The sequence below is a fragment of the Cotesia typhae genome, unplaced genomic scaffold (assembly GCF_013202065.1).
Source record: "Cotesia typhae breed Kobodo isofemale line unplaced genomic scaffold, CoteBio_Ctyphae contig_22, whole genome shotgun sequence".
Lineage (NCBI taxonomy): Eukaryota > Metazoa > Arthropoda > Insecta > Hymenoptera > Braconidae > Cotesia > Cotesia typhae.
This window is the reverse complement of record NW_027423728.1, coordinates 6,382,253-6,401,887: the sequence shown is the minus strand read 5'-3', so window position 1 is coordinate 6,401,887 and position 19,635 is coordinate 6,382,253. Positions and strand designations below refer to the sequence as shown.

The window sequence follows — 19,635 nt, the reverse complement described above, 5'->3', positions numbered from 1 at the left end:
CTTTCACTCAGTTTCCAGTTTCTCAATTACATTCTCTCCGAGGAAATCATGATGATTTAATTTATATCATTTATCGTTATGATTGTCGCGAAATTTAATTCAGATATTTAGATTTAACAAAAATTCCACATGGTTGCTGGAATTATAAAAATTATTGATTCACTTAAAATAAATAATAAATATCTTTTTGGAATATTTTTTAATAAATTAATAAAAATTCTAATTATTTATTATTCATTTTGTGTTTTGAAAATTGATAAAAAAAATTAATTACATTAAAAAAAAAAAAATCGTTCAACCAAAAAAAAATTTTGAAAAATTGGTCAATTTTCAATTTTTCAATTTATTAAATTTTTAAAATAATTTCATTTCTTAAAAATTTTTCCTTTTGAATAAAACTATTTTTTCTATAAAAAAAAATCATAAATAATATTTTTCAGCAAATGAAAATATTAAAAAACAAACACCCACTTCTTCAATCAATTCAATATAATACAATTGGCACATAGTTTTTCTCAACCGGTCATTAAATGATTATTCAAATTTTTTCACAACAAATTTTTTCAACAACAACAATTAATTTATTACTTTAAAAAAAAAGGCAAGTTAATAAATTGTTTTTGCTCGAGTTAAGCGTTGCAAAAATGTAAGTTGGACTTCGAACACATTAGTTTTATGTATTAAAAATATATACTTTTATCTTTGTTACTTAACAGAGGAAACGATACCAACGTCCCAGGGACACTATACCCAGTAACAGTCACACTTAAATAATTGTAATGATCGTAAACGACCAGTAATCGGACCTAAGGCATTTATTTCGTTGTCAACTATATAGAGCGTACATTTTAACCGCGCAAACTCGTCATACATTAATACCACTCCGGATGAATATTTATATTTATATATTAATTTTATTTCGTCAATTTTTAAATTAGATCAAACGAAATTTTAAGTTTACCGATTAAATTGTATTTTATAAACAATTGATCTATTAATTAGTAGTTTTTTTAAATTATATCTTAATTTTTTTGGGAAAACACAAAAACAAACTCTATCAGCACTTCGCCCACGGATGCTGGATTGTTGTTGATATTCAGGTGTATAAGTAAGGGACTGTATAGTAGTGTAAGTGTGGATGTAATGGTTAAGAGGCTATGAACACTTCCAACAGACCGCGTGGGGCATCGACAGCCACAGCAAACTATAAATAGATCGCGAAGGTCAGAGGAATCAGCAGTTTTCATGCAAATGCCTTGTCGATAGAATAATATCTTGTATCGTGTTAGCTCTTTAAGTATCGGCTGCTGCTGCTGAAAAAATTCGTTAGCTAATTATTTTTTTATCTTAACTAGTAACCAGTAACTAGTTAACGAGTTCTTTTATTGGCTCGCTAGTATATAATAGATATATAGAACATAGAACGCTCGTTGTTTTAACTTTCAATACTTTGCATCTAATCTGGAATAGTGGATTCTACGCCAAGGGAGAAAATCCAACTTTACTACACGGAGAATCGACCCCCAGCGCAACGATAGTAGTTACACCAAATCTTACGGCTTTAAAGTTTTTTATTTTTGATTCTCTCAATTTTTTTTAATTTTATAGTACTCATCAATAAACCCTCCTTGTTTTTGATTCATAACTTTTTCCACTTATAACTTTTTGAATAATGGTCCATATTCTTTATACTTAAAAAAAAAAAAATACAAAATAGTTATTTTAAATGCTAAACATACAAGATTTTTAATTTTTGAAAATTGTTGTGATTATTTTACTGGTAGACATTTTTAAAAGTCAAATCATTACAAAATTATCTTAAAAGACACTCCACCATTTTTTTTACAGAAAAACAATTTTTTTTCGTTCATCACTAATTTTATTTAAAGTTTATTCTATAGAAGTATACTGATCATTTTAATATGAGCGTGTTAAAAAAAATAAAATTAATGAAATTTATCTATTCTTAAATTCTTTGAAAACTTTTTCTTATAATATACTAAAATTTTATCAAACAAAGTAGTAATCATAAAAATTTTACCACACCAGCATGATTACGAAAGTAAATTATATAATTTCTACAATCAATTTCTATTTATTACAATAAAAATCAAATTATGCTCAAATAATAACGAAAATTGCCCAAAAACGTTTGAATTACAGAAAATTTATAAATCACAATAATAATGATTTTAAAAAAATGTATTACATGATTTTAAACTTGAAGAAATAATCACTCATCTAACACACTCTCACAAATATCTTTAAAATGAAAGAAGAAATATAAGAAGCATATATGTACAAGTAAAGTGTCTCGCGTGTGCAGTAAGTTTCAGCTAAAATACGTTCAATTAACCCTCAATTGGAGCAACTGTTGGCTGGCTAACTCGCAAAGTAACGCGCATTCATTCCCACTAATAAGAAAGCGAGAGATAAGGAAAGAATCTCCTCGCTAATATTTAAGACAACAATATCTTATTTTCTTGAGAAAAATATCTTATTTTAATTTAGTTTGATACCCAGCCTACGTTTAATTTGATCTTCATTAATTTCTTGCAAAAGAGAACCACTTAATATACAACATCGCGGGCAATGATCTTAAACTTTGCAATGAAACTTATTTTTATAATTATTTCTTTAACTGAATACAGTAATGACATAAAAATAGGTATACATACTTGTGTTTATAATTATATTTGTATTTTCCGCTTAATCAAAATAAAGTAAAGATAAGTAAAGTCTTGCAAACAAAGGAAAACAAGAAGTGAAATTAAACGGAGTGGAATTATTAAGTATTTTTAATGAAAACAGTAAGAGAACTATATTTAGAACATGACATTAAGTTTAACACCACACTAGTCTATGGTAGCGACGACAAATTAAGGCGATTAGCTTTGGAGCCAAGGTTCGTTAAAGCAACACGCATTCGCATAGTGATCAAACACTCATACTTATATCATACATTTTATATTTTTTCATTATCTTTTTATTTTTTTCACTCTACTTATATTAAATATATATGCTACATACTATACATTAATTTCATTTTCGTGTTATACAAATATTCATCAGTCGCTTAGCTCTATAATACTAATATTAAGATATCTGAATTGTGATCAAAAGTATTTAAACATATTATATTATTTAATTCCTACATGGATACATGTAGACGGTTTCTGGTAACTACTCATTCTGAGCTATTTAAAGAACAAGTGTTTATTACCCTCAAATAATACGATTGCTATTATTAATTATTTTTTTTTTTTTTATGTATTTTAATTTTTAATTTTGTACAAAATTTTTTAGCTAAATATTTTAACCAAAAATTTCTGTCAAAGTACCTTGAATTTTGCGTTCAAATAATTTTTAATTAAACATTAATAATTTAAATATAAAATAAATCATCAAAAAAATTCATTGTTTGCGACCCTGGTCAATAAATTTTAATTATATAATTTTATTCAGTTTCAATGTATTTCACCAAATTAATTTTTTTTTTTCATGAAATGAACAGAAAATATAAAAACTAACACTACTAGAGTATTAAATAACTTGAAATTACTTACGCTTGATGTCGTTACTCTCAAAAACTAATATATAAAAAAAATGACGTTTATAAGGTAAAAAAGCGGTAAATTCAAAAATCAACTTTCAACATACAAAAATTAATATTTTGTTTATGTCCACTTAAAAAATTACGCTTCCTTGAACAATAAATTTCTATCTAAAAAAACGACAAGCTCATACTACGATAAAAATTAAATTTCCAATAATTAACTTCTTCCAACACGGAAACAAAAATTTCTTAATCAATAACACCAATTTAAAATCTATAAATAAACCTCATAACAACAAATAAATTAAAAAAACTCAGTAATAAAAAAAGAATAATAATAACTCAACCCTTGAAATGAGCTTGAAATATCAATAAGACTTATCGAAGACGTGATTGAGAAACCAAGTACCCACGATATAATAAATATATTTATAATTTGTGTTTCGCGGATCCATCCTCACATACCAATACCAATACAAAATAAACATATAACTATAAATATAAATATAACTATATAAGAATAAGAATAAGAAGGTAACACACATATACCACAATAATAATAAAAGAGACAAAGTCATTCGGTAAATCTGTTTGGCTTCTACTTGAGGGTCCTCCCGACCACCATGGGGGTTCGGCCACGGAATTAATCTGCGTCGTCGATGCCGCCTGGTTTATCCCCGACCACCATGGAAGATTGGCCACTCGTTATTAATCGCTTTCTATCTCACTCACTCACTCACTGGTTCACTCACTTGACTTGTTTTTTCATTTATTTTCCCCCATTGCCGATGGCCGAATCAACCTGGTGGTCGCTAAAAAGAGAAAGATGTAAATATATATAAATAAATAAATATATATATATATATATATATATATATATATATATATATATATATATATATATATATATATATATATATATATATATATATAGATATTTAAAGAAATAAAAAAATTGAATGGCGAATCCATGAAGAAATCCCACGGTGCCCGTGAAGATATGCCTTCGACCACCCTGGCTTACTCTCTCTTTTCACCATCATCTTCTTCTTTATTTTTCATTTTAACTCTCTTTACTACTACGCTACTCGTAGTACTATACTACACCACCGACAAACAATAAAAACAACAACAACAACAACAACAACAACAACATAATATAATAAACTATATATACTTCACTGTACTACCGTAAATTCTCTCCCTTTTTGTTGCATATAATATAGCTTAGAAAGAAGCTATGCCTACACTATACCTTTGACCCCCTCTCTGGTGCTTGGTATTAGTAGTAGTCGCGTCCCGCGGATAATCGGAATAAAGAGAAGAGCGCTAGTGTGTAATGCCAATGCCGGTGATTGTAGTATAGTATATATATATATATATATATATATATATATATATATATATATATATATATATATAGTATAGAGTAGCATAACGGCGTCGAACTGGCTCGCTAACTGGCGGTCTTTATCTCGGATATATTTAGCCCAACCGATCGCTCCCAGCGACGACCGGTCGAGAACGATCTCAAGAGATCCCACGGTGTCCGGTACGGTCCACCATGGGGGCTACCACCATGCTTGCCCCTCTTTATCTTTTTCTCTGCTTAATCCTTTCTCTTTTCTTTGGACACTTCCTATCGACTGTCTTTGTCAAGTTTCCAGACTTAAGGATCAACTTCGGATATTCACTATGGTACACACTCCCTGACTCCCCTATCTCAACCAAACCAGCCCTACTTTTATGTATTTTTCCGTTTTATAACTACATATTTAATAATCCTCATTGGGGATTTATTTAACGAGCCTAGTTATTGAGAAGTATACTAATTAGTCGTAGAGGGAATAATTGTCTGTGGTTATGCGTTAATTAGGTTAGATAGCAACAGTTATCATCGGGTTGCAGTCAATTAGTCAGATTTTATTTAACAGTATTCCGAACTGAAAAATATGAGAAAGTTTTTATTTTGATTTTTACGAATTTTTAAGTAGTAAAAATAAAAGTTATTAAATAAAAAAGTTTATTGTTGTAAAAGTTTTCTAAACTCATTGTTTTAATAATTAAACTAAAATAATTACAAAAATTTTAACTCTGAATGAACAAACAGACGAATTATGATTTATTCAAAAGTTGAGAAGTTAAAAGTATTTCATCAAATTGATTCGAATTTTCAATTGATTTACAAAAATTCTATTTTTAATGAATTCATCAATAATAGAGAAATTTATAAAAATTATTAATGTTCTAAAATTAAATATTTTTCTTCTTTAAACTAAACTTCTTTAGAAATTTTAAAAAGTTCAAGTTTAATCATTATCTATACTTCAATGAAAAAATGTAAGAAGTTTTATATATTTATTCATAAGCTTCATTATATGGAAAATGGAAAATTGTACTTCTCTAATGGTAATGCAACAAATTTATATAATAAGGAGGGATTTTATAATTTAAAATAAAGATTATGGAAAATTTGATCAAAATAAATGAATAAAGAAAATAAATAATATTTCTTCTTTCAAGAAATTTCTCACGGATGAACTTTATGGGCAATAGTAAAGATCTGGATTCGAGTCCTAGTTAGGGCAATTTATTTTTAAATAATACAAAGATCAGTTAGCATTACTTTTTCTTCACATAAACAATTTTGGGGAAAAAAATTTTTTTTAAATAAGTAAACCAGAGATATTTATAAAAAAACATTAATGCAACATAAAAATTTAAAAGCAAATATCGAAAGAGAGAGAAAGAGAGAGAGAGCTCGGTGGCGACATGCCGATGCAAACTTTCACGTAGGTGGGACAGATGCCAGGTGGTCAAAAGGCGTTGTGTTTTGCCAGTTATAAAAGACTGATATCCTCATATTTACCGAGTTAAGTGTTCTATAACATAATTAATTTATCCTTAACATTATACAGTATCCTTGATACGTTAAATATACATATTAATGTAAATGTATTTATAAATACCAAATACAAAATATTGACAAGTATAATCGACTAAATTAACTGTAATATAATTAATTAATTAATTAACGTGGGGTGGGTTAGGTATTTACAGATGCGTATTCTAAACGAGCTTTTGAATGGATAATATTGTATAAAAAGATAATAAAAACAAGGAAGAGTTTTCGATCATAAGATTCGCGGAGGGTGGTCCTAAACCAGGAGATTCTCCAAGATAATGATCTCAGGATATGGCGTGACGTTAGACCGTGGGAGTTGCCGTGAAAATGACGTGGTTCCAACGTTGTGGGAACTGAATTATTATTAAACTCGCTGTTTTTTTACTAATTTATACATTTTATACATACGCTGATCATTCTATCGGTTATTTAATATGAATATATATGCTGAAATTATTTTACTAGCGCTATTTTAGAATATCATTTTTAATAAAACTCAATTATTCTTCAGAAATCACTGCAAACTCAGTGGTTTCTTAATGAAAAAAATTCGTTGCAAAAATTATCTGTTTTAAAAGAAACAATTAATTTTTTTTTAAAGAAATTTAATGATATTAAAAATTTGAATTGATAATTTTAAAACTTTATTTTATATCAGACTAAAACTAAGTGAAAAATTAATACCATAATTATGCAGTTTTTCAGTTAATGTTTCAAGTTGATAATATTTTGTTGCGATTTTTTTAGTTGAAAATTTAATAAGTTTTCATTATAAATTGCTTCTTTTTTAATTTTAATTGAGTAAATAAAATCTAATGATTTTATCGTTGATTGACTAATTTCATATTTTTCAAGTTCAGTAGAATTTTAATTACGATTATAAAGATGTCAATATATAAAACTAAAAATAATTTTTATTTTTAAAAATCAACTTTTAAAGCATTGAGATCCTATTGTTGCTATTTATTATTGCAAATAAAAAATTATAAACGTTTACAAAATTTCTTAAAAATATAATGGCGGATAAATAATGATACTGAAATCGAGAGGCTTCTGAATATTTCTGAGATCTTTATAACAATTCAATTTATTATAAAAAAAAATATTTTTAAAAATTTGCACTTGTAATTATTCCAAATTTTCACACGTGAAATTTTTTACACAATATTTTTTCATTATAATTCAATTTTTATAAAAATAAAAAAAATATCACCTAATTATTTATTATATTTTGGTAGTATTGACAGTTTTTTTTATAACTTACTATTTCAACACGAAGTACATTGCTGTTAAAACAAAAAAATCCTCAACGTTAACATATTCCGTCTAAAATAAAAAAATCCGGGAGTTTTATCTATTAAAATCCTTATCTAAAATTTTTTTTACCCTAGTGTCATCAATAATAAACGATAAGTATTATTAATTCTAATTTTACAATTATTTAAATAATTATCTCATTTATTAGTACAATAAACGTCTGTAGAAAATTGTAATACATAAGTTAAACTGATTGATGATAATTATAAATATACAAATAATAATTTAAATGCTATGGTCATAAAAATGCCATTAAACATTAATTATCATTTAACGATTGCGGAAAATATCCGTGCATTAATTATTCAGTAATCATTAATTACAACAATTACTCGCCGTATGTATACATACAGATCTAAGCAAATAAATATAAATAAACAATTAATTTAAATGAAAACAGTAATAAATTTTTCATCCGGTTTTAATGCACACGGGCATTATTCTATTTGGGCGTTTCTTATTTTGCCATTCAAGGATATAAATATATCTATGTATAATATAGAATATATAACATAATATGTAATATACGCATGGACGTAGAGAGACAGAACATAATGTATAACAGAGAGTAGCACGTCGACTACTATCGCTATTTGTCCGCTGTCTATAAATAGCATCTCGCTGTTGATTTACGAATAAATGAAAGCCGTTGTGAGTATGCGTGGTTACATTACATTAGCTTATTCACTTTATTTATATTACTTGGCCATCTCTGTCCTCTCTCTCTCTCTCTCTCTCTCTCTCTCTCTCTTGCTCTTTTTCCACACTTGTATCGGCCGGGTATTCAATAGTTAACTAGCCGGTCACAAGTGCTATCTCACTTTGCGAGATACGCGCGTGTGTCCAGGATATCGTTAAGTATGTTGGCGTAAGTCCCCTGAGAGTTGTCCACGCGCGCTATACCACTCCAACGCTTTGCATTTACTTTAGATTTTAGCTCCTTCACCAGCTACAACCAACAACCAGTCTGCTCGATGCTAGTAAACCTTAAACAGACAATTAATAACAATTTATAGTCTTTATTTTAACAAAATTGATGATATGGAACAAAAAACAACTTACAGATACAATTAGAGTTGAAAACTCAGGATTAACCGAACCATTAACACCAAATTTGATATATTTGTTGAGAAATTTGTAAAATTTACCTGAAAAATGATTTTTTTTACGGATTTGGGACTCTGGAACACTTGGAACAGTTTTTGCGCATGCGCAATAGTTTTTCAGCTTAACTATATGTTATATTCTACGTCATTTTTATTTTTTTGTCTCCCCAAAACATAAGTAATCATGTGTATTTATTTAATAATTGATTTTTATGTAAATTTGGGACTATGGAACATTTGGAACAATCTTCGCGCATGCGCAGTCGTTGTTCAACTTAACTACAGGTTATATCTTCCGTTATTTTTGTTTTTATTTCTATTTTTATTCTAAAAACATAACAAATAAATAGTAAACATATTATTTTATTGTATAAAAGTGATAATAATAAATTTTCAGTACTTAACATAATTCCTGAGGAAATAAAAACATCAAAACAGTGCAATAACCAACAAATACACCCATATAATAGTTGATTCACGTCTCTATTATCAGCATATACTTATCCGTATTATCTTAATCTCATAATACCCACATCTATAACCTATACCGCGATTAAATAAAATTCCATGACAATTATACCATGCACCAGTTGTAATAACCTCCATAAAAGTTGACGTTATACTATAAAATTAATTTAATAAAACTCGTAACTCTTTTATGTAACTTACAAGTTGTGACCGACAAAGTCATTGTTAAGTACTTAATTTGCCATTGTGTCATGTCACATAACTGATCTTGAGAACGCGATGATCAAGATGAGAATCGCGATGATAGGAGTGTAATAAAGTCTTAACGTCTGTAACATTAAAGTATTTTGTCATTTGTTAGCAATAAACTGAGCTGCAATAAACCAAGACTATTATACATTAATATAAATATATAGTTATAGTTAAGTTACCTTCTCTTTTTACTTAATTATCGTATCGTGAGTTTTAAGCACTTGGTAGTCATATACCCGCTGGTAGTTGTCTTGGTTGTCGTAGTCGTTGTCGTTCTCGTTCTCGTTGCACAACCAACTCTTTCTCGGACTCTCTCAAGGTGGTCTCGTCTAAATATAGCCGACCGCCGCCAGGAATAACACCAACCAGCTAGCCGGCAATGACCAAAGCATCTTGCACACCACGCCTTGTTCTTCTTCATCTTCTTATTCTTCTTCTTCTTCTTCTTCTTCATCATCATCATCATCTTAATCTTAAATCTCTTTTACAGTCAATTTTTACAATATCTCAAACGTTATTTTTAGGATAACTATATATTTAATTACTTTTGTAAATTATTACCGTGTAGTGGATTCAAGTTGGAGAGTCTAGAGTGTAGATCCTTATTTTTAATTTCAAATAAACTTTATTTATTAATAATTATTAAAACTTCATGGTCAACTTGTTTCTGCTCCACTTATCTGAGAAATTTGTCATTATCAGGGTTATGTGATTATTTATACTTTGTTTTATTTAAAGTTGCTCTGTTCTTCGTTGTACTCTTCTGATGCTGTCATGATCCATGATAAATAAATTTGTGCATATATTGTCTGTTGCATACATTCTACACTCCAGACTCAACTCTACATGCATAAAATAACAATATAAGATATTTTATATACAATGCGTTTAAGTTGTTTGTTAAATTGTAATCAAAGTCTCGACAGATAGATATTATCACAATGTTAAAACTCTATTCTATTATTTTATATTCAATTCAATTCAATTCAGTTTCAATCTCTTGAGCTGTATGTTGCTCCGCACTCAAAGAAGAATAAATTCCTCTCTGGTGATTGCTCTTTTAATTTGTATGTTAATAAGCCACGTGTGGCATTTTACAGGCACTGCTGGTAGTCCTTTAATGTCCTCGGTACAATATTGAGATTTTATTTTGATCAATTGTTGTTGTCGATTATCTGGAATAATTATTCGAGAAGAAATCGCTTATTTCAAAAAAAAAAATTGTTCTTATTAAAATATCGTTTATTATTGATGACTCTAGGGTAAGAAAAATTTTAGATAAGGATTTTAATAGATAAATCTCCCGGATTTTTTTATTTTAGACGGAAAATGTTAACGTTGAAGATTTTTTTGTTTTAACAGCAATGTACTTCGTGTTGAAATAGTAAGTTATAAAAAAAACTGTCAATACTACCAAAATATAATAAATAATTAGGTGATATTTTTTTTATTTTTATAAAAATTGAATTATAATGAAAAAATATTGTGTAAAAAATTTCACGTGTGAAAATTTGGAATAATTACAAGTGCAAAGTTTTAAAAATATTTTTTTTTATAATAAATTGAATTGTTATAAAGATCTCAGAAATATTCAGAAGCCTCTCGATTTCAGTATCATTATTTATCCGCCATTATATTTTTAAGAAATTTTGTAAACGTTTATAATTTTTTATTTGCAATAGTAAATAGCAACAATAGGATCTCAATGCTTTAAAAGTTGATTTTTAAAAATAAAAATTATTTTTAGTTTTATATATTGACATCTTTATAATCGTAATTAAAATTCTACTGAACTTGAAAAATATGAAATTAGTCAATCAACGATAAAATCATTAGATTTTATTTACTCAATTAAAATTAAAAAAGAAGCAATTTATAATGAAAACTTATTAAATTTTCAACTAAAAAAATCGCAACAAAATATTATCAACTTGAAACATTAACTGAAAAACTGCATAATTATGGTATTAATTTTTCACTTAGTTTTAGTCTGATATAAAATAAAGTTTTAAAATCATCAATTCAAATTTTATTTAATATCATTAAATTTCTTTAAAAAAATCAATTGTTTCTTTTAAAACGATTATCATAGCAAAAAATAAAATAAATTAATCTTTCAATCGAAATAATATATTGTTTATGTTTACTGTTTCAGAAATGTTCCGATTACAGAGCTTCAAAAATACCAACTTTTGCAAGAACAGAGCCACCAGACAGACAGGCGTCTAAATCAGTAATAGCACTTCTCCTGCACTACGGGTGGACTAAATTTTCAATTATCACCGAAAAGGACTGGTCGCTTGTTGCTGACCAATTGGTGACCCAGGCTGTTAATAATAATTTAACAATAAATCACTTCAAAATTGTTGAGGACCGACACAAATGTTGCGAGGATAAACTTGTTTGCTGTCAAAATGTCTGGTTTCAATTGATTCAAGAAACTAAAAATATGACGAGAAGTTTGTATTCTTTTATTTTTACATTTATTTATATTCAATTGTACATAATATTTCTATCAAACGTTTTATTAAATAAGTTTATTGTAATTATTTGTTTCAGTTTATGTTTTTATGGGCCCGTCGCCTTCACTCATAGAATTAATGTACGCGATGCAGAATCAAAGATTGTTGGACAATGGCGAGTATATGGTGATCTATATTGACATGATGACGTATTCGCAGAAAGAAGCTAGCAAGTACTTATGGAGTTAGTATTACACTTTGTTCTATATAATATCTACTATAAAAAATAATTAATTTTATTTAACAAACAAATTTGTTCCAAAAAATTATTTTTAAAAAATTGCATTTTTATTTTCATAAAATTTCTACATGTCTATTTTTTTAAAATCATTTTTTTGTTCTAAAAAAATTATCAAATATCTGATAAATTAATTTTCATAATTTTGATGTATGTTTTTTGAAAAGTACATTAAAAAAACGAACAATTAAAAACAAAAATTGAATATCACAATTTTCTAAAAAATTTATGAATTTTTTTGAAAAATCGTAAAATTTATAAAAATTTTTTTTTATATTTTTCAAAAAAAAAAAAATTCTCAAAAAAAATTTCGTTCAAAAAAATCAAAGTTAAAATGGTAGACCCCACTTGTGAATAATTAAAAAAAAAAATTTTTTTTTAATTCTTTATTTTTAAAATAAAAATGTTAAGTGAATAAATATTAATTGTAATAAATGAATGAGTTTCTTATTAAATTATCAAAAAGTTTTATTATTTAATTCTCAATATCAATATTAATAATTTTTTAATAGGATAATAATTTTTTAGGACCGAGTGAATTAAATACGCTAAAGAATTGTCTGGATATAAATCATTTTTTGAAACGAGCCCGTTCTTTACTGGTGGTAGCATTAACGCCACCACTTCAAAGTTATGAAAATTTTACAGAAAAAGTTCAAGAGTATACAAGAAAAGAGCCGTTCAAATTTACGGTACCCGAATTATTTAACTATTCAAATTTTGAAAAATATATATCTATTTATGCGGCGTATTTGTATGATTCTGTAAAACTATACGCAACAGCACTTGACCAATTATTACGGGAACAACCAGAGCGTGAGATCGACGAAATAGTTAGTAATGGTACGCTAATTATTCAAACAATAATTCGACGGCACACGTATCAAAGTAAGTCATTAATTATTATTTACTATTATCATAATAAATTAATTTTAAAAATTGATGTAAATATTTGCTATTTAAGGTGTCAGTGGACAGACAATAAAACTCGACTATCAAGGTGATTCAGAAGGAAACTTTTCAGTTCTTGCACTAAAAAAAGAACACTTTCATTTCATAGATGCTTTGAATTCGTTACCTGTAAATTTTACGTGTGACTATCAAATGAAACCAGTGGGACTATTTCAGCAGGGTGAAGCTCTAGTGAGTGAGTTGTCTAAATATTATGGTGCGCGTGTGCATTTATTACTTATTTTATTTTATTACCTCGTAGTTTGTGTAATTAGTAATTAATTTAATAATTTAATAAGCCAGTAATCTGTAATGCTAAAAAAATTTATTAAATGTTAATCACACTTGCTAATTATCACTCAGGTGTACAGACCGTCAGAATCGATGGAATGGCCTGGAAAAAATAAACCAGAAGCTGAACCCGGTTGTGGTTTTCTCAATGAACACTGTCCTAAAGATGATACTCATGGTTACAGTATTATCGCAGCAGCAATACTTGCTATTATTTTGTTCTGCGTTGCTGTTATAACAATGAGTATCTACAGAAGATGGAAAATAGAACAGGAAATAGAGGGTCTTTTATGGAAAATAGATCCTAGTGATATACATGGTTATCCCCACCATGATAATCTTATGTCTTCACCTAGTAAGGTAAATATTTATTCGTCTTATATATTATTAATTTTTTTATTACTTTTAATTTAATTTAATTTAATTTTGTCAATCAAAAAATTTCAATAATTCTCAAGATACAGGGTCATTTTTTAATTATGTATCTAGAGATAGAGAATTTTCGAATGTAGCCTAAATACTTATCATAATTAATTGACTATCGGTGCAAGACCTTTGCAATGACACTAAATTTTACTAAAAAAAAAAATCGATTTTATCACATGACCATCCTGGACACAAAATTTTTTTTATTTTCTTAATAATATAGATTAAAATATAAATAATTTTCTTAGCGTAGAAATTAAAATCACGGGTTAAGTACCCGAGCCAGTCCCCTACGTATATTAAGCTTCCCTGCATTTCTAAACCAGTTATTTCCAATCAATTAAATTATTATTTCATTAGTAAGTCAAGGGGGACTTAATACCGGTATTTTATTACACATGTATCTTAGTCTTTTTGTTCTTCAATATTCCATCAATAGTTTATTAAAAAATTTTTTTATAGAACAAGTTTCATATAGCTTTTTTTTTTTTTTTTTTTTTTTTTACATTAATATTATTATTAACTGTTGCTAATAATTAAATTTTATTTTTTCAGTTAAGTTTAGTTAGCGTGATGTCTTATGAATCAAAATGTGGTGGTCAAGTATTTGCACAAACAGGGCATTATCATGGAGTTATTGTGCGAATAAAAGAACTTAAATTTACCAAGAAAAAAGATATATCACGTGACGTGATGAAAGAAATGCGTGTTTTGCGTGAAATAAGACACGGTAATCTTAATTCATTTATCGGTGCTTGTGTTGATCCGACAAGAATATTATTAATTACCGATTATTGTGCCAAAGGAAGTCTTTACGTACGTAAATCATTATCATTTTTATTTACTTTCTTTATATTCATTTAAACAATCACTTAATTAAATTACTATACTAAGTGCTATTTCTTTTGCAGGATATAATTGAGAATGAAGATATTAAGTTAGATGATATGTTTATTGCATCACTAGTTCATGATCTCATTAAGGTAAATATATTTTCATTTATTTATTTATTTATTAACATACGTCTATCGGCAATATACATCAATAGAAATTATTTAAAATTAAATAACATTAATTTAAAAAAATTAATTACAATTCAATTAAAGAAAAATCTTGAATTAAAAAAATTATTTTGAAAAGATTGATCATTTTTAATCAAGAAGAAAAATTCTTTAAACCAAGTCAATTTTTAGATTTTTATTTTTTAAAAAAATTTTAATTTTATATGTACGATGTGATTTATGATTGTAGGGTATGTTGTATATTCACGAATCGTCCGTGCTAGTCTGTCATGGTAATTTAAAGTCTTCAAATTGTGTTGTAACTTCTCGATGGGTACTTCAAGTTTCTGATTTTGGTCTTCATGATATGCGACATTGTGCTGAATCTGAAAGTATTGGAGAACATCAGTACAATCGAAGTAAGATTATTTTAATTTAATACTGACATTAAAAAATATCTAATTATTGCTGATAAAATAAAAATAAAAATAAAAAAATGGCAGTGTCGATATAAGGAAAATAAAATAAAATAATGATAATTTAATTTTTTTATTTATTACAGATTTATTTTGGAAAGCACCAGAATTATTAAGAGACCCCAATGCACCTATTAGAGGAACTCAAGAAGGTGATATTTATTCTTTTGCCATAATACTTTTTGAGATAGTCGGTAGAAAAGGACCATTCGGTGGAGTTAGTTTGGAACCCAAAGGTATTTATATTAAAACCCGATACTGTAAACTGAAAAAATAAATTACAATTAGTTAATTAATTTTAACAATTCACAGAAATAATAGACAGAGTAAAAAAATATTCAGAAGATGATGAGCATCCATTCAGACCCAACATTGAAATTCTTTCCGAGTCTGACGCGGATTGTCCTGACTACATCGTGAATACGATAACAGATTGCTGGGCCGAGTGTCCTGAATTAAGACCGGATTTCAAGACAATTAGAACGCGCTTAAAGAAAATGAAAGCCGGTAGACATCGTAATATTATGGACCAGATGATGGATATGATGGAGACGTATGCCAACAACCTCGAGGATCTAGTCAGTGAGCGTACGCGCCTTCTCTTCGAGGAGAAACAAAAAACTGAGGATTTACTTCACAGGATGTTACCTAAGTTAGTTTTTAATCAATATATTTTTAGTAAATTTTATAAAAATCTTTTCAAAATTATTTACATTTTTTTTTTTTTTTTTAATAATTACAGACCTGTTGCGAATTGTTTGACTAATGGCATCGGTGTTGAACCAGAAGCTTTTGATTCAGTAACGATCTATTTCAGTGATATCGTTGGATTTACTTCTATGTCTGCTGAGAGTACTCCTTTCCAGGTAAATATTTTTTTTTATTTACTAAAAATTCCTAAATATTTAATAACTGAATTTATTGATCAATTGTTCCAGGTTGTCAATTTTCTTAATGATCTTTATACTTTATTTGATCGTATAATTAAAGGCTACGATGTTTATAAAGTCGAAACTATCGGTGATGCGTACATGGTGGTATGTAATTTATAACAAAAAAAAAAATATATGTATTTATTTATATTTAATTAATTTAGTAACTATTATTGATTTTATTAGGTGTCGGGGTTACCGATAAAAAATTCTAATTGGCATGCAGGAGAAATAGCTTCCATGTCATTAGAGCTTCTTAACGAAGTTAAACAGCACTCGATTGTTCATCGGCCGAATGATACCTTAAAATTACGAATAGGAATTCATACGGGTACGAAAAATTTATTTATTTTTTTATGACTGTATTTTTAAAGCAATTTATCTAATGAAAAATTAAATTTGTAGGTCCAGTAGTAGCAGGAGTTGTAGGATTGACAATGCCACGTTATTGTCTTTTTGGAGACACAGTAAACACGGCCTCACGTTTGGAGTCAACTGGTGAACCTCTAAAAATCCACATAAGTGCCCAATGCAAAGACGTTCTAGACAAAATTGGAGGATATATTATCGAAGAACGCGGATTTGTGCATATGAAAGGAAAAGGTGACGCGAAAACTTACTGGTTAGTCGGAGCTACTGAAAAAGCTGTGCAAAAACGCGAGGTAAAATTAAATTTTCTTCCTAAAATTTTTTAGCTATTGACGTTTCAAAAGATATAAGTTCGTCCCGATGTTACACTGATCAAGAGCTTTCATTTGAGTACCCACATGCATTTTTCATATATTTTTCATATATACATATATATAATATATATAAATATATGAAAAATTGATGTGGGTACTTAAATGAAAGGTCTTGATGAGTATAACATCGGGATGAGCTTGTATCTTTGAAAATGTCAATAGTTCACAAGATACAATAATATAGAAAATTTTAAAAAACAGATTTTATTTCTCACACTATTTTTTTTCAGGTTGACATAAATGATTTACCACCGCTGTTTTGTCGTCCACGACGCAGCCCAAAATTAAACTCGGATTCACGACAGCCTTCACTACTCGCAGGACTGGGTGCTGGTAGCAGAAGACAATCCAGCGTTCCGCGACCCACTGAAGACTCAGTGTCACAATGTGGAAACTCGAGTCCAGTTCCACGTGCTCTTCGCCTGGGAAACTTAGACCGCTCAGTTTTCCAGGATAACATTTCCAGAAGCACTTTAGTAAATACGACCGTAAAAGAAGAATCAGACCGTAAGAAAAACGTAAAAGAAGCTATCGCAAACTTCTTTTCAGATCCTAAGGAAAAAACTCCACGAGTACTGTCTACGATAGCTTCTTCCTCGACAACCAGCGATTATCCGACTCAGCTGCTTCGTGAAACGCGATCGCTAGACCTGTTTCCAGTAGTGTTAACTGGGAGCGAATCGTTTCGTCTCAGTAGCAAGGATCTAAGGCACATATACAAGTCTTTCGAAAGTTGTGATAGGTGTGGTGGTGGTGGTGGTATGCGAGATAGCATCATTGATAAGGTTATTAATAATAACTATCCTAATGGCGATTTGTTAACGGTGACACGTAACGATCATCATCATCATCATCATCACTCGTCAAATGAAGAAGTAGATTCTCCATTACTCGGCGATGACACTATTTGCACCGGGGAAATAGCCATTGCTAACAAACCCTGGAGATCTCTTGATCAAGTTACTCAAGCGTCAACCAACGACAATGTCACAGATAAAAAAACATCCACTAGAAATTCAATAAGGAGTTGGCTTGTTAATTTATTCAATGGTAATGGACTTAGAAATAGTGAAGTTTCATTAAGACGCGGAGTTATCGCTGGTTATGACATACAATCTGAACGTGAGAGTATCGTGTAAATTTGTTTTTTTCTTTTTTTTTTTTTTTTATTTTTTTTTATTTTATATTATTGAATAATATATTAATTAATAATTAATTTTTTTTTTTCTGTAAACTTTCCAAGCGGATCAAACGCTTGTCTAATTGTTGCCATTTATAATTATGTTTATTTTTATTCAATTATCTATTATTAAATTTATTGATTATAATTATTAATTAAAGTATAGTATAGATTTTAAGTATGTGCAATTTATGTATATGAAAGTTACCGACAAGTGTATATTTTTTAGATTTTATAATTTGTACCGTTAAAATGTTTATGAATATGTTTATATTTAGACTTTTGAATAATTAATTTAATTTAATACATCAATTTATTAATTGATGATAATTATAATTATGACTATTATTATATTAATAAAATTTATTTTCGCGGCCTAGAGAGTGCGATAAACTTTATATTTTTTAACGAAGGCGCTTCGTCGCAACCAAAGTTTAACAATTGACAAATAAAACAAATAAAAAATATTTTTTTGTGTTAATACTTTGACAGATGGATTATTAATGATTAATTGTTATGTAATCTATTATTTACATTATTATGTAATTGTATGAGTATATAATGTATATTAATTAATTAATATGTATTAATTTTTTTGTTCACTGAAGGAAAGCAAATTATCTGTATGGCTGTGAAAAGTGAACTGGATTGTACCTAAGGTGCTAGCGTAAGAAATTATAATATCAATTATGTCAAATGTATATAACTGAATAATTATGATATGATGATATAAATAAATAAATATAATGATAATAAATAATATTATTAATAGTTATACTGAAATAACTGATAATATATGTAAAAACAAATGTATAAATTAAAAATAAATAAACAAGAAAATAAAATATACAGACATTAAAGCTATATATAATTAATAAATGTCTAATTAATATTATAAATGTACACAACGATCTATTGATATATATTCTTCTTGTAATAAAAACCAGTTTACTCCAAGATTTAATTGTTGTCTTTGTTACTGAATTAAAAAAAAAAAAAAAATTATCACTTTTGTTAAGTTGCAATTTTAATAACAGATTATTAAAATTCATTGAAGTTCTATGAATAACAATTTTGATTTTAATCATTCAATCTATTTATAAAATATCGCAATTATATTATTTATTTCATCATTCAAATGATTTAGATTACTTTGTGACGAGAATTATTGTGTTAGTGTAAAAAATAAATATCTTAATGACAAATGATAAATCATTATTTAGATCAATAATTAATTTTCCATGATTAAGAATGCTAAGAAATTTACTGAC

At 27.8% G+C, this 19,635-nt stretch overlaps 1 protein-coding gene across 3 annotated transcripts in view; it reads left to right on the top strand.

Annotated features, from left to right (window-relative positions):
* The window catches only part of LOC141524356 (receptor-type guanylate cyclase Gyc76C), a 41,862-nt gene extending 22,645 nt beyond the window's left edge, over nt 1–19,217 (top strand). For all 3 annotated transcript variants that reach the window (XM_074238183.1, XM_074238182.1, XM_074238184.1), the window contains 15 exons: nt 11,760–12,063; nt 12,164–12,310; nt 12,893–13,252; nt 13,329–13,507; nt 13,679–13,966; nt 14,588–14,848; nt 14,944–15,015; nt 15,284–15,452; nt 15,596–15,745; nt 15,822–16,161; nt 16,252–16,375; nt 16,448–16,546; nt 16,628–16,772; nt 16,847–17,103; nt 17,415–19,217. In XM_074238183.1, coding sequence (XP_074094284.1) covers nt 11,760–12,063; nt 12,164–12,310; nt 12,893–13,252; nt 13,329–13,507; nt 13,679–13,966; nt 14,588–14,848; nt 14,944–15,015; nt 15,284–15,452; nt 15,596–15,745; nt 15,822–16,161; nt 16,252–16,375; nt 16,448–16,546; nt 16,628–16,772; nt 16,847–17,103; nt 17,415–18,323 — 3,804 coding nt within the window. In that variant the 3' untranslated portion in view covers nt 18,324–19,217. The remainder of the gene's footprint in view (nt 1–11,759; nt 12,064–12,163; nt 12,311–12,892; nt 13,253–13,328; nt 13,508–13,678; nt 13,967–14,587; nt 14,849–14,943; nt 15,016–15,283; nt 15,453–15,595; nt 15,746–15,821; nt 16,162–16,251; nt 16,376–16,447; nt 16,547–16,627; nt 16,773–16,846; nt 17,104–17,414) is intronic.
* The last annotated feature ends 418 nt before the right edge of the window (nt 19,218–19,635 follow it).